Raw genomic sequence first — 15,136 nt, 5'->3', positions numbered from 1 at the left:
GTGTTAAGTGGTCAGGCTAATTGACATTCATCTTACAGTACCTTGGGACAGTCAAGATGAGTGGGGTCTCCTCTCCTCACATCTATCATCCTGCCAATTCTCCCTTGCTTTCCTTGGGGACGACACAAAGAGGCTGAATATTCTGGGATCACAAAAAAGGCAGAGAGCAGCCAGGCCCCTAAACTCTGGGGGCTGGGCGAGGTTAGCAAGAAGGGGGAAGAGAATTTATTCTACATCAGAACTTCAAAAGACACAGGCCCACGTAACAGAAAATCCCTTTTTGCCCCTGGTGGATAGGAAGCATATTATTTAATTCTGCTGTTGATTAGAATAAATGTTTACTTAAAGTAATACGTTTTCAAGAAGAATAATAAAAAGCAATTAATGGAGGAATGGAGGTGATTGAGAATATGAAGGCAGGAGAGGATAAAGTAGAAGAAGGGAGAAAGACTAGCATGCAAAAAGCAGTAACGAATGTTACATCGAAGGCAATGATGCTATTTGAACACTTATACTGGGCTCATTTTTTCCTCATTATCTGGTCTAAACTAAACCTCCAAATTCTAGGAGGAAACATGATCTGTTAAATTCAGACAACCTGCACAATAATAATATTCAGAGAACCCGAAGAGCCAACCCATTATAGACCAAATTCTACTCTGACACTAAAATCCTTATATAAGTGATAAAGAGGCACAGGTGGCATCAGAGATTTTCTAAAAAAGCAATTACAGGTGTGTGCAAATTATAATTTTGCCACAATTAGAAGTAATTCAGTAACAATTTTTTTTTAAAAAACTGATAGTAAATAATTTGGCAGCAAATTTTTTAAAGTTTGAAAGTATTTCTCTTCCATACATTTCATTAATACATACAAACGTTTGCTTAAGGTCTTAATTTTATCAGAGAGATAATGAAAAAGAGGCAAAGGGAGTCTTAAAAATGAAGCTTAGTTAAATTTTTTTAAATTGCCACATATTTAGGGTATTTTTCTACTTAATAAAGATAGATAAAAGAAAGTCATAAGTTTGCAGAAATTAATGTCTAAAGATATCCAAATGAAGGACATTTTCATTTCTTAGTAAGACAAAGAATGAGTATTTTTACTTTATTTCACAGGCAACAAAATGCACTAAGCTTTTGTTATCATATAAATTTTTAGAAAATTAAATCATCTCAGGATTATAAGATTAACTATGATGAAAAATGTGTATAGATTTTATTCTCCATTTTTAAAGTGTGTGGGTTATATACGCTGCATTCATATTTCTCAAAACAGCACATTCTATCAGAGAATATTTTTACATTCAGCTGGGTTTTAACCTTTCCAGTACAAATCACTTGTGTCTTTGCAGGAGAAAATTGGAAAAAAATACTTTGAGGTTTAGGAAAGGCCACTGCTTACATCTCTGCCGCAGAAAGCTGCTTTCTCACACCCCAGCACACATGAAACTTCTCATTGTGTGCTTGCTTGGGAGGGGCGTGCATTACTTAACATGACACTGGGTTAGGAACAGTGCTGCTAAAGCATCTGCAGGGAAATAATGAAAAGCACTCCACTCGACATAGGTTCACACCAGGCAGAACTGAATCCTAATATTTAAGAAATCAACTTAGGAATCTGGGCAAACGAACGGCTCTTCTCACATATTCTAATTTTTTTAAAAAAACCTCTAACAATTTATTCCCCAGGAATAAAACTGCCATAATATGATCTAAGCCAAAGAAACAAACTAAATAATTTTTTAAATGCCTCATTCTGACTCTAGATCTGTTCCTCAAAGCTGTGACATTGAAATAATCTTTTCTTAAGACAGAAATAAACATTTTACCCTTTGATTCAGAAATCTACTTACTAATATTCAATTTTTAAAATAAATAGCCTTCCTACTTGCCCTCCTATCCTCCCCCCACCTCAAGAAGGAATAATGACAGGGTGGGGCATGCTTGTAGAAAAAGCTCTCTGATACTAAAATAATATCCACTGTTTCAGGAAGCAAACCTAAGGTCCAACCCAAGGATTTTTTTTTTTTTCTGTATAATGCTACCATTGAGCTCCACCCAGATTTGAGTCTACTTCAAAGGCAGAGAAAAAATGTCAGAAAAAACCCCCAAATTATCTCCTGCATATTTGCTGATCATCAATGGCATTCAGAATTCAGGGGGTCGAGTCATGCATAATAAATGAGTGGGTTTCCAATGGTAACTGGGAACCTTGGCACTTAACCCCAGGGTTCTCTAACAGAGGACAGAGTGGGGGAAGGGTCGAATCGCACGTTTTCCTCCACCCTGTGGTATTGAGGAAGGGATCCTGCAAATTAAATATTTCATCCTCATCTTTGTACCCAACAGAGAGATGCACGGGGAAAAATACCTCCTATTTACAATAAGCCGAGATACATATTAAAATAAAGACTAGTAAAACTTAACATCTAGTCAGATCCCATTAGGAACTTGATAAGAAAATCTTGCATGACTTTCTCCCTGTTCTTGTTCAATTGATGCCTTTGTTTAAGCAAAGAGTGGGCCTCCTTCTCTCTTATAGTTACAGAGCATACAGCATCACCATGAGAGAGAAGTGGGGAAAAAAAGCCCGAACAGAGACAGCAGGAGAAATCAATTATCCACCTGGCAATAATACTAAGCAATCCAAACATTTAGGACCTACCCATTTCTGCAGACAGACTAATTAACGAGGCAAAGAATTAAATTCTCCCAAGCCTGTCGCTGCAGCTCCGCGGCAATCCAAAAGAACAATGCACCTTTCTGCTAACATCTCAAGTTTGGAAGCACCATGCAAAGAGACTGGTTAAAATTCCCTACCATGCAGTGCAGCCATCATCAGAAGCCCAGCATATCTTCTGCTCTATGTAGTGATGTGCCAGTTCATGAACAGAACAGAGGAAGAGAAAAATGGAGGAAAGGAGAGAAGGCTCAGGAAAGTCGGCAGGAATGTTTCTGGGTCATTAACAAGTGGGAGACCCCTTTCGGTATTCAAACCAATCAATCTTTATCTTACAGGACATCTTTTTCTCACTCAGCGTCTGTTGAAAAGACTGCAGCAAACCAAGCAAGGGATTATGGGATAGGGATGCAGCAGCGAGCTGCAATGAGATTCGTGGGTGGCTTGCTTTCCCTCTGAGTCAGCAGTCAGCTGTTTCCATGCTCTCCTGCTAGGCTGCTGAGATCCATCACCAGACTGTGCCCGCACGATTCACCGAGGGAGAGGCAACCTGTGCAGTCTCCCGGTGAAACGCAGCCAAGACAGGCACCGCGTTACAAATCGGAAAGATGGTGTGCTGATAAGCAAAAGGGGGATGCAGGGAGAATAGATTCTAGAGAGAAAACTAGGCGTCGGGTACCTCAATATGAAAAGTTCAAATTTAGAGGAGCGTTTTGGGTGAGTGTGAGAACACACACTTAGCTTCCTTTAGTTAGAAAAAAAGATGATCTATTTTCTTAGACTTTTCAGGTAGCTTGAAACACAAATGTAAATTTTTAAAAATGCCAAGCAGCCCAGTTCAACAAGCCTCTACTACCCTTTCTCCTCTTGTTATTTACCCAGAAAAGGGTCTATAAAACACAGCTCCTAAAAATCAAATAATGCAAATAACACTTCTCTGCTTTTCGTGGTTCTAACCATTCAGAGAAAAATCATAGAGTACATTTATTTGATTCAGGCGATGAACAGAACCCGTTGTTTTTCTGATGATGCAGAAGTTTTCAGTTAAATGTTGAGAAACTTGACAGACTTTACTTATATACATAACTTGATTTCATATTGTCATTAAACTTATTTTTAAAAAACTTTCAATAACATATTAATGATCAGCAAGTAGCAGTATAAAAATAATTAGATCCTCATATTACAAATAATACTTTAGAATAAAAAGTCTTACCTAGCAGAATGGAATTCACAATCATTCCCTTTTCTATAGCAATGGAGGCAAGGAACCTTATTGCATTCTATTCCTATGTTAGTTACCAGTTTAAAAGTAGGCACTAATAATTTTTACTTAAATCCTAAAACTGTTAATTAGCATATTTGATTATACTAACATTCATCACATCCTTTCCATGTAGTCAGGTACTGCATTGAACCTGTGAAGGGGCCCTCAGCTCTGCAGAGCAGTGATTACCTTTGGTGGTGGTGGGAGGGAGAAGGGTCATAGAGAATCCAGTGAAATCCACAGACCCGGGAAAATGCACAGACATGCCAATTTTGGCAAGCTATTGCAGGTGGTACATAGTTCTCAAAAGCCCAGGTTAACACCCTGCCTTAGAAGTTTTTTGTTTTTTAACAGCTTTATTGAGATATAATTCACATGCCATACAATTCACCCATTTAAGGTGTACAATTCAATAGCTTTTAATATATTCACAGATATGGCAATCATCACCAGAGCCAATTTTAGAACATTTTCATCATCTCAAATAGAAACACTGTACCCTTTAGCTACCACTCCCCACCTCCCCATCCTCCACAGTCCTAGGCAACCATTAATCTACTTTCTGTCTGTATAAATTTCCCTATTCTGCCCTGTCACATGAATGGAATCATATAACACGTGGTCTTACGTGTCTGGCTTTTTGCACTTAGCATAATGTCTTCAAGGTTCATTCATGTTGTAGCATGTATCAGTATTTTATTACTTTTCATGGTTGAAAAATATTCCATTGTATGCATATAGCACATTTTGTTTATCCATCTGTCAGTTGATGGACAGTTGGGTTGTTTCCACTTTTTCGCTATTATGAATAACGCCTCCAGAAACGTGTGTACAGCTGTTTGTGTGGACACATGTTCTGTTTTAGAAGCTTACAACTTAATAAGAACCAACTCCTGAAACTACAGGCAGGCTACCCCCACTCCATTTTACAATGTCTTATTCCTAAGACAGGCTATCACAAAGTTGCCTGACTTGCTATGACGGAAGTCTCCTCTTCCCATTTGTGCTGCTCAGCCCATCCCCCTAGCCAAATTCATCGAATGCTGACCCCACCTTTAGCGCATCCTCTCTCCTGACCTGTCTCCTTCTCTTCCCCACTCAACCCAAACTCTGGGGCATACAAGTGGAGTGAGTCTCTGTTCTCAGAAGATGGTGGCAAAGTGGGAGAGATTCTTGGGCTTGTAGTCAGAGATGTTTCACCTACTCATTCAATCATTCATTCCAATGAACCTTACCGAATGTCTAGTGTGTGCCAGGGACTCAGTAGGCATTGAGGATATGGAGAAAAACAACAGTTTCTCAGCTCTCAGGAAGGTCACAATCTAGTGTGGGAGATGGATTAGTAAGCAGGCAATTCCAACTTGGAGTGGCAAGTGCTTTGACTGCTAGAGGAAGTAGATGTTCTGGGAGCCCACAAGAGGGGCATGCCAGGCAGGGAGGAGTAGTGTGCATTTCAGGTATGGAGCACAGCACATGCGAAGGCTTGTAGGCAAGAGATAGCTCGCAGGAATTGAGAGTAGTAGTTCAGGGTGACTGGATCATGGGGTAAGGTAGAGCATACGGGGGGTTATATGTGTTTCTGATCTTTTATCTGGAATTGGGACTCTCTCTTCCTTGGAAACAGCATTACATGGGAGAGTTGGGTTCCAACTACCCTCATCACTATAGCTTAACTACTGTATGGGTAGGTGGGTTTGGAGGGCTCAGTCAGGAACCCAACAAGCATAACATTGCTTATTATAGGAAAACGCAGCCTTATTTTTAGTGCATGTCTTAGCAAATGAACACAATTGTTTATAAGTTGGGCCTTGGGTTACCATAGGATGTGTTAGCAGTCCATAGCATCTTCCCTTTGGCACTCCCTGGCAACAGATAGGTGGTGGTGTTAGTGGCTATTGGGATACAATGGCTCAGTTTCTTTCTGAGTTGGAGTTTGCTTGTATGGAGACCTCAAGCAGCCAAACTGTGGGGCCGCAAGAGCAGAGAAGAGCCCAGGATACTTGGGATTGAGTCTGCTGCCTACCTTACTGATTTCTTGGAGCTGTCTCTTCCCTCCATATGAATAGACAGTAGGGAGTTAACTGTCATCAGTTAGACTGTGATGTACATTTGGGAAGTATACAGACAATGCATTTGCATACAAACAGGACATGTGCTAACTAAATCAGGTTTGGCAGGATCCTGGGAGATATAGATCTGAAATTTCCTGACCATGTATTATGTGCCAGGCTCTATCCAAAGCCCTTTATATACAGTCAATCTATTCCTGATTAAGGAAATTTCTCCTAGAAAGTAAACTCCTTAGGATGGCATATAAGGATGTTTATGATCTGGCCTCTGCCTTCACCATTTTTTCCACTGTCTGTCCTCCTCAGTCATACTCTAGTTCTTAAGACATGCCACCATGCATTTTTAGCAGTGGTTCTCAACCAGGTAATGGTCCCAACCCCCCTGGTGGAGTGGTGGGGTATGCACTTGGAAATAGGAAGGGGCATATTTGGCTGCCACATCGACTATGTGTTTACAGGGTGGAGGGGTGGGGAGGTACTACTGACATTTAATGCCTGGGGGCAGGGAGGCAAAACATCCTCCAGTGCATGAGAGAGTCTCATACATTTGTCCCCTCAAATGCCTATAGCACCCCCTTTGAGAAACACTGATCTCTAGGCTCACACGCCGCTTGTTCCGCCAGGAAAGCTCTCATCCTTTCCTGACTCCTTCCCCTGGTTAACTCCTTCGAATCCTTCAGTGCTCAGCAAAGACACCACTCACCTTAGGAAGGATTTTCTGATGACTCCTCCAATCCCATCTGGACTGGGTATCATTCTTGTGTGCTCCGTAGCATTATTGGCTGAAAATTACTGATGGTTCCATGTTTTACCTCAAACTCCCCAGCCCCTAGAGCAATGCCTGTCACACGGTAGGTTCCCAATAAGTAGATGTAGAATGACAAAAAGTCCTTCTACAAATGGACAAGTGACATAGCATGAATGTAAAGGTAAATGTTCATCTCAGAATTGGAAAATAGTTGGATCAGAGACCATTAGGGAGAGGCAATTCTTTATATCTGATTGGTGGCTTATAATTTAGGAAGCACCCACATAATACAAAGCAAAACAAACTCAGAAACAGACAGAGCAGGCATCATCATCATCATCATTATTATTATTATTTTAGTGGAAATTGAGGTTCTGAAAGGTTACATGACCAGCCCAGGGTGGAGTAGCCATTACGTAGTATGGGTGAACTGGAGTTCAGGTCTTGTGACTGGCATAGTTCCTCTTTCAGGGTGCCACAGTGCCCCTCAAGGATGGGCAAAGGCAGGATCAGTTTATCAGGTAGTTCCACAGTGGAACAAAGCCAGCTGATGAGAGAGGCGATGTGTCTCAGTGAGAGAGAACTACAATCACCAAGAAGGAGGCAACCTGAAATCAGGAGCCTAGAAACTCTGCCTAATGCAATCAGTATTTAGTGTGTCTTATCTTTGCTTCTAAAAACCACTATGAAAATTATTGTCCAATGGTCTTCTGAAAGCAGATGTGAAGGAGCAACTACTTGCAGTCTTCAGCTTAGACATGAGCAACTGGAGAAGAGATACTGCTTTTACGGATTGCACAGGTCAGCACTCCAGGTGTGGCCCCTCAAAACCAGGCTCCTTCCAGCAGGCCCAGACTCTATAGGCAGTTGAGTGACTGGTTTGGCTTGGACTCAAAGAGGCTCCTTCTTCTCTATTGGCAGTGGCCCTGGGGAGGCCATCCGTGTTGGAGGATGAAGGGCCTCTCTTTAGTGGCTATGGGGAGGTCCTAGACCAACACAGGACTGTTTGAAAACAATGGTGAGAAAGAAGAAAGGAGCTTCCCTCTAAGTGTTCTTAAGACGAGAGAATGTCCAAATTGGCCTTAACCTAGTGAGGTTATAGAAATGGATTAACTAGGGAACCAGCTGACCCAGCTCCAACCCAAGAACTCACACCAGAACTGTACTGGCCTTGGGATTACTGTGTAATGTTATACATTTCACAAATAATTATGTGCCAGGTGGTATACTAGCCACTGATGACACAAAAATAAATAAGACATGAACAGAACCTCTCAAAATCACTCCTGGGGATAGAGTCTCCCACCTCCAAGTCACGGTCATGTTGACTGGGTCTCAGGTGTCAGACAGCCCTTCCCAGACAGGTGGAGTATCTGCAGCAAAGGTGACCCAGATCAAGCACCCCTGGCTCCCTGCCCAGTAGCTTCGTATCCCCTCCAGATTGCCTGTGTCTCCCCTACAGGGTGCTGCTCAATACTGATGACATAATCCAGGTGGGGTCTGCCCAACACAGAATAAAGAGAGACCATCACTTTCCTTGATCTAGGCCTACCTTTTTTTTTTTAAGATTTTATTTTTCCTTTTTCTCCCCAAAGCCCCCTGGTACATAGTTGTATATTTTTAGTTGTGGGTCCTTCTTGTTGTGGCATGTGGAATGCCGCCTCAGCATAGCTTGATGAGCAGTGCCATGTTCCCACCCAGGATCTGAACCAGGAGAGACCCTGGGCCTCTGAAGTGGAGCACGCGAACTTAACCACTTAGCCACGGGGCCAGCCCCCTTGGCCGATCCTTTTATTAATAATCTCTGAGTTCATTTCACTTTTCCTGGCCCTTTTGTCATGTTGAATCATATTGAACAGATAACTGAAATACATGTCTACTAACCTTATCAAAAAAAGAATTCCGGTTGGTCTGGTATAATTTATTCTTATGGAACCCAGGATGCTTTCTTCTCTAGGTGCTTGAAAACCACCCCATTAATACTCCTCTATAAAATTATGCTTGATAGAACCTACAATTTGTGGGTTTGATCTTTATAAGTAAAAAGTGTATTTCCCTATCTCCAGTCTTTAAGAAACTCACCTTTTCCCTAAGATCTCATAAAAATCGGGATCTGTGATTTGGCAATGTTAGCTATGTGAGCTTTCAAAAACCTGTTTGTTGAAACCAGAGACTTAAAATTTATTTAGAGCAACTGAGTTTTCTATTCTTACCTACTATATTGTTTCCTAGAGGTGCCGTAACAAAGTGCCACAAACTGAGATGGCCTAAAAGCACAGAAATTTATTCTCTCACACTTCTGAAGGCTAGAAGTACAAAAATCAAGGTGTCAGCAGGGTCAATCTCCACCCCAAAGACTCTAGGAAGATTCTTCCTTGGCTCTTCCAGTTTCTGATAGCCCCAGGCATGCCTTGGCTTGTAGGTACATCACTCCAATCTCTGCCTCTGTAGTTACATGGCTGTTTTCTCCTTGTGCATCTCTATGTCTTCACATGGCACTCCCCTCCCTGTTTTTCTTCTTATAAGGACATCTGCCACATTGGATTAGGGCCCACTCTCATACAGCATGATCTCATCTTAACTTGATTACATCAGCAAAGACCCTATTTCCAAATAAGGCCACATTCATAAGTACTGGGGTTTGGGGCTTCAACATATCTTTTTGAGAGACACAATTCAACCCACAATACCTACTGTGGGTCAAAGGTTAACATGAGGTCTAGGCTGATGAAGGCCCACCTGAGAATGACCTGGTTTTCCCACAGCACTGTTCCCTTGAAAACAGGAGAGTTAAGACAAATGGGGAATGTTATGTCAACCTCGTTTATGGCATCCATTAATGGAGCTGTGAGGTGGCTACATAGCTAGAATGACATAAAAGATTGGTGGGAAAAATCACTTGACTTCAGTGTGTCAAGGTGACCCCCATACACTTTGGCTCTCATCCCTGGTGCAATACCCCAAGTGCACAAGTGGGCAAAGGAAGCTTCTGGGCCTCCCAAAAAGAAGCAGGTGCTGTATCTCCTGCTTTGTATCCTTTGCCAACGCTTACTAACCATCTTATTAGATTAAAGCCTATTTGCGTCTTGTGAGTCTGACTGGCAGTTTGAACCCACAACAGAAGCTGTGGGGCTGGCCTATCCTGGTTTGAATTCCTTCTCATTAGCCTTCAGAAGTCCCTTCTCAGCCTGAAGATGTCTTTCACAGAGAAGACTGACACAAAACACAGGGTTCTGCATCTGCTGATACACCAAAGCCCCAGCAGCATGCTACCCCTTCTTATTCTTCGTCTTGCTCGGACTAAAGCAAAAGTAAGGAAAAGCAAGCAAACAAAACCCTCTTTTGTTTTGCCATTGTTTGGCCTAAGTCAGAGTTGACTCTCTCTGTCCTGAGAGTGCCTGGAAGACAACCTCGCAGTCCTGCCTCTGGATTCCCAATTACACTCATGTCCACACTGACGAGCGCCTCAGCATCCAGTGTTGTTTTTCACTTCAGCAGTTTCATGATTACACTTTTCATTTTGACAATTAAATTCAAGACGGTATCAAGTTGCTGCTTGCCTCAGCGGTTTACCGCGTCTAATTAATCAGAGCCGTGGTTCTCACCACCAGGCTGGGATTTCGAGGCTGGGATTCCATACAGCAAACGTCCTTTGGTGAGCACCCGCCGAGGCCGAGCCCAGGCCCGACCTGGGCGGGGCGGAGCCCTGACCGACAGGCGGGGAGCGAGGAGGCCGATGTGGGTGCGCCGCTAGTAATGCCTTACCAGACGCTTACTTCCTCTTCCCCACATTCCTTCCTCTCGGTCCCATAAAGTGGATTATTTTTAAAGCAACGTGTAGTTCACACAGAACTTTACAAATGTTCACATCCGTTGACCAAATAATCCCGCTTCTAAGGTCATAATCACAGCTACGGGCCCATCTCCGACAGCCCGGGCCTCCCAGGCCCGGCGGAGCCCAGAGAGCATTCACCGCTCCCCCGGCGACCGTTTCTATGGCAACAGCCTCCTCCCCTAGGAGCCCGAGCTCTTCCCTAGCTAAAGAAAACCGTGCGGCTTCCTGCACAGAAGTGTCCGCGGCTCTGCTTCTATTATGAATCTCTCTTTTTTCTCCTCTCTGTAGGTTTCCTTTTCTAACCTTCTTTCTCACCGGGAAACAGCACCACTCTGTAAAATAACTGATTCAAGTGGTGGCGATGGGAGCGCCGAGGGAGGGAAGGGTCAGGCCTGCAGTGACAGCGATAAAAGCTGTGAGCTGCAGGGATCGCCCTGGCCTGACCCCCCTAGCAATGTGGATGCTCCAACTGCGGCCCTCTCCCATCTGCTGGGACTGCGGCTCTCCTGCTTTCCAGCCCTACAAGGTTTCCACATCTGAGCTAACGTGACCATACAGCTACGGAGTGAAGGTGGGACTTTCTCCCGTTAAGATGCCTGAGTTTCCTGAGGACTTCTGGAGCTCAGTGCCTTAACCCGGAAGGTGCTCCTAAAGTAGGAGTCTGGGCACCTTGGCAGAGAGAGAGAGATTCTGAGGATAGCTGAACTTGGCATCACCTGCAGGAGGCTGCCTCCCCAGTTCATGTCATCAGGAGAAAGTATTTCCCTAAGCCGCAGATGTGGCACCACGCCACACTGGTCACTTAACATCCCAATATTAGATTCCTACTAGAATGTCAGCATGAAGCTGTAATTAAGGCACAGGCTCTGGAGACACATCTGTATTTGCTCTATATTCAGGTTGCTCATTGCCTCTGTAAGCTCCTTTGTAAAATATGACCTCATAAGGCTGTCATGATGATTAAATAGTATAGTGTGTAAGTGCCTTAGCACCGTGCTCAACACGGCAAGGCTCAAGTTAGTGTAATCAGAAGCTGTGTGGTGCAGTGGTGAAGATGATGGGCCCTAGTGCCAGGGTGGTTTTGAATCCCGGCTCTGCCACTTATGACTCTGAGTAAGTAATTTAACCTCTCTGTGCCTCAATTTCCTCATCTGTATAATGGGGATAATAACCTACTTCATAGGGTAACGCTGAGAATTAAATGGTCTATGAAGAGAACCTGCCACAGTGCCTGATATATAGTAAGTAGTCAAGACATGTATTAGCAGAGTGGCAGTGCTAGTAGGAAAGCACTAGAAGATTTATGAGTTCTTTTAGGAATGTCTCATGATTCACTTTTGTAGTCTTAGAGCCTGGCTCATATAGGGTTCATCCATTTATTTTTTGGATGAATGAATAGACTAATAATACACTATTACTAATATGCTACTACTAATAATACACTACTCCCCATTCATTCTTTTCTATTTTATTTTCTAATAAATAAAATTTATTCTTTTCTATTTTATTTTCCAAATAAAATAAATCAATAAATGAGAGTGGGCAGAATCATGCAAAACTGGAAAAGATACATCTATACACTTTTATCACACGCGGCTGGCCACAGCCTCCCTTGGCCTTCTCACCCACTTAGCACTGCTGTCTCCTAGCTGGCTTTGACACAGTTGAGTAAGAGGCTGGAGTGTTACTTTGTTGCTCTTGGTGGGTCCTCACACTAACTCCTAATCCCAGCCAGCCTCAGGAAGGAAGAGGGTGTCTGCTCAAGCCCACCTGCCCCTCGTCCTTTGTGCTGGTCAGCGGTCTTCTTGGAAAGACAAGAAGAGAAAGGATTCCTTTTGGCTCCTTGCCATAGTCAAAGTTTTCCCCTTTGATGAAAGTCACCGTCTCTGGACGTGAGAATGGGAGACCCTGCTTTCATGTCCTACTCTGAATGGACATGCTGTAAAGCAAATACTGACTTGCCCAGGTCTCCCTCGGGGGTTGGCAATGTGTCTGGGCTGGGTGCCAGGAAGCCACAGTGCCACGAGAGGCAAGGGGAGCAGGGGCGGGAGAACAGGAACGGGTAGGCTGTAGCAGAGGGGGTGCGCACACTGGTCGGGTTGGGCCTGTCGGCTCCAGGGTGTCCGGCCCGCTCCTGGCCAGGGTGAGCTGCCGTGGTGCCAAGCAGATCCATCCAAGGCCTGGGGGCCAAGGCTGGGGGCGCCTCAACTCTTCCTTGATAATGTCTTTCCTCTTCCTATCTCTCTTTTCGCCCTTTTCTCCTGCCCTCTCCCTACTCCCCACTTAATTTCCTTCATTCAACAAGCTTTTAATTTAGCTTCTACTATGTGCAGGGCACTGCTCTGGGGTCCACAGTGGGTCACTATCCTTAAGGAACCTGTGCACTCTTATGAGAGAGACAAACATAAAATCCCAATTACACAACAAATTAAATTAAAAATAAATTCGGGGCTGGCCTGGTGGTGCAGCAGTTAAGTGCACAAGCATGTTCCGCTTCACTGGCCTGGGGTTTGTCAGTTTGGATCCCAGGTGTGGACATGGCACTGCTTGGCAAGCCAGGCTGTGGCAGGCATCCCACATATAAAGTAGAGGAAGATGGGCACGGATGTTAGCTCAGGGCCAGCCTTCCTCAGCAAAAAAAGAAAAAAAAAAAAGAAAAAAGGAAAAAAGAAAAAAAGCTGTGTGGAAAAAAAAAATTTGATATCAAACAATTTTTATCTGTAGCCTCCGCACCTCAGACCTGTGAAGGATGCTCATGGGTATTGCTCCAGCCAACTGGGATGGTGGATAATATTCCAAACTCTGGAATCAGACAGATGTGTGTGCTACTCCTAGCTCTGACATTGACTAGTGGTGTGATTTGGGGGAAATTATACAACCTCTCTGACCCTCCTTTTCCTCATCTGTAAAATGACGATAAAAGAATTACTCCACATAGGGTTGTTATGAGGATTAAATAAGATAATTCTGGAGAGATGCTCAGCACAGTGCCTGGCACATAGTAAGACTCAAAAGATGCCAACTCTCATTGTTGTTTTAATTACTCGAGCCTAGGCGTCAGCAAACTTTCTTTGTAGAGGGCCCAACAGTAAACGTTTTAGACTTAGTGGGCCATACAGTGTCTGTTACAACTACTCAACCCTTGTTGTAGTGTGAAAGCAGCCATGACAATACGGAAGCAAAGGAACATAGCTGTGCTCCAATAAAACTGCCTTTATAAACACTGAAATGTGAAATTTTATATAAATTTCATGTCATCGAATATTATTTTCCTTTTAATTTTTCCCCCAAGCATTTAAAAATGTAAAAACCATTCTTAACTCATAGGCTTATATACAAACAGGCTGTGGGCCGGATTTGGCCTGCAAGCCATAGTTTACTGACCCCAGCTCAAGCCCAGTGAGATGGCTGGCACTTCCATTTGTGGATTTTGCTTCAAAAGAAAATCCAGTTGGTGGGTCCATACTACCCTAATTCAGTGTCTGAATATTAAGAGACAAGCCCTACTAACTTTAACGAGGCTACAAACCAACCCAAGGACAACAAAAATCTCATAAAAGAAAAACAATATCTATGATTTATTTGTGCACGAGCAAAAATAAGTAAACAATACGTACAATTTACTTCTTGTGCACAAGCTAAGAAATGGGAAAGACAGTCAGTTCCTAAGACGCACGATCACCCTGTGCTTTGTAGACGATGGCAAGCTCTTTCCACAGGTGCAAGGACTGGCTGTGTGTGTACTTCACTTCTCAGTGCTGAACATAGAGAAATCTAGCTGTAAGAAGTGTCACAGAAGGTCACAACACCCCTAAATTTTATAGACAGAGGATGAGTGAAGACAGAATGTGTGGTGAGTTAGGAAGGCTGGGCAAAATGAGGGAGAGCAGAAGGAGCCTGCCAGAAAACAGGCCGAGTCCCCCCACTGTGGAAATCCGATTGCAAATGATTTAGCTGCAAAACAGTCAGATACCCCAAGTAACACCATGTAGTTCTTTTCCTTCCTTGCCTCCTCTTCTACCTTCTTAAGTATCTGTGGATGGAAACAGGACATTGTGCTTTGCTTGCCACTGCAATCGAGGAAGATTCTACTCTCTAGTCCATATCAAATTCCTCACAGGCCAGAAATTCTTTCTCTAATGCTATAAAAAGAACATATGCCAGACACATTGCAAATAATAATTAAACTAGTTTCCCTTGACCCAAAGGAAATGCAAACGCTTTCTTATAAAGTCATTCCAAGAATAAAAACTGCTCTTGTACCTCTTTAAAAAACTATGAGTTATCCACGTTCTGCTATCATTACTAGATAAAGAACCTGCTAATCCAGCCTGATGGAAGTGTTGAGCACTCTCAAGGTCAGATGTCATAATAATGCCCTCTAACTTGTGGGGGCTCTCCTCTGGGAAGAACGCAGCCCAGGCACAGATGTATATATAGTTCAAGTCATAGATAACCTGTTGGCAACCTACAGAGTTGTCTCTTTGTTTTAACTGCTATCTGATGTAGAAAGAAAGCAACACTTCTTTAGAAA

General features: G+C 43.2%; 1 protein-coding gene across 17 annotated transcripts in view; it reads right to left on the bottom strand.

The window, feature by feature from the left end:
- TRIM2 (tripartite motif containing 2) overlaps positions 1 to 15,136 on the bottom strand; it is a 151,105-nt gene that overhangs the window by 58,900 nt on the left and 77,069 nt on the right. Inside the window, exon 1 of one of the 17 annotated variants that reach the window (XM_014868530.3) lies at positions 2,824 to 3,293. The exons of 14 other annotated variants lie outside the window; for them this stretch is intronic. In XM_014868530.3, the coding sequence (XP_014724016.1) occupies positions 2,824 to 2,826 (3 nt within the window). In that variant the 5' untranslated portion in view covers positions 2,827 to 3,293. Of the gene's footprint in view, positions 1 to 2,823; positions 3,294 to 15,136 lie in introns of those variants that run through there. 2 more of the 17 variants (XM_014868531.3, XM_070504928.1) reach the window with 2 other exon arrangements.

The sequence above is a fragment of the Equus asinus genome, chromosome 3, assembly GCF_041296235.1.
Source record: "Equus asinus isolate D_3611 breed Donkey chromosome 3, EquAss-T2T_v2, whole genome shotgun sequence".
Taxonomy (NCBI): domain Eukaryota; kingdom Metazoa; phylum Chordata; class Mammalia; order Perissodactyla; family Equidae; genus Equus; species Equus asinus.
The sequence above is the reverse complement of the archived record's forward strand: the minus strand, read 5'-3'. Positions and strand labels throughout refer to the sequence as shown.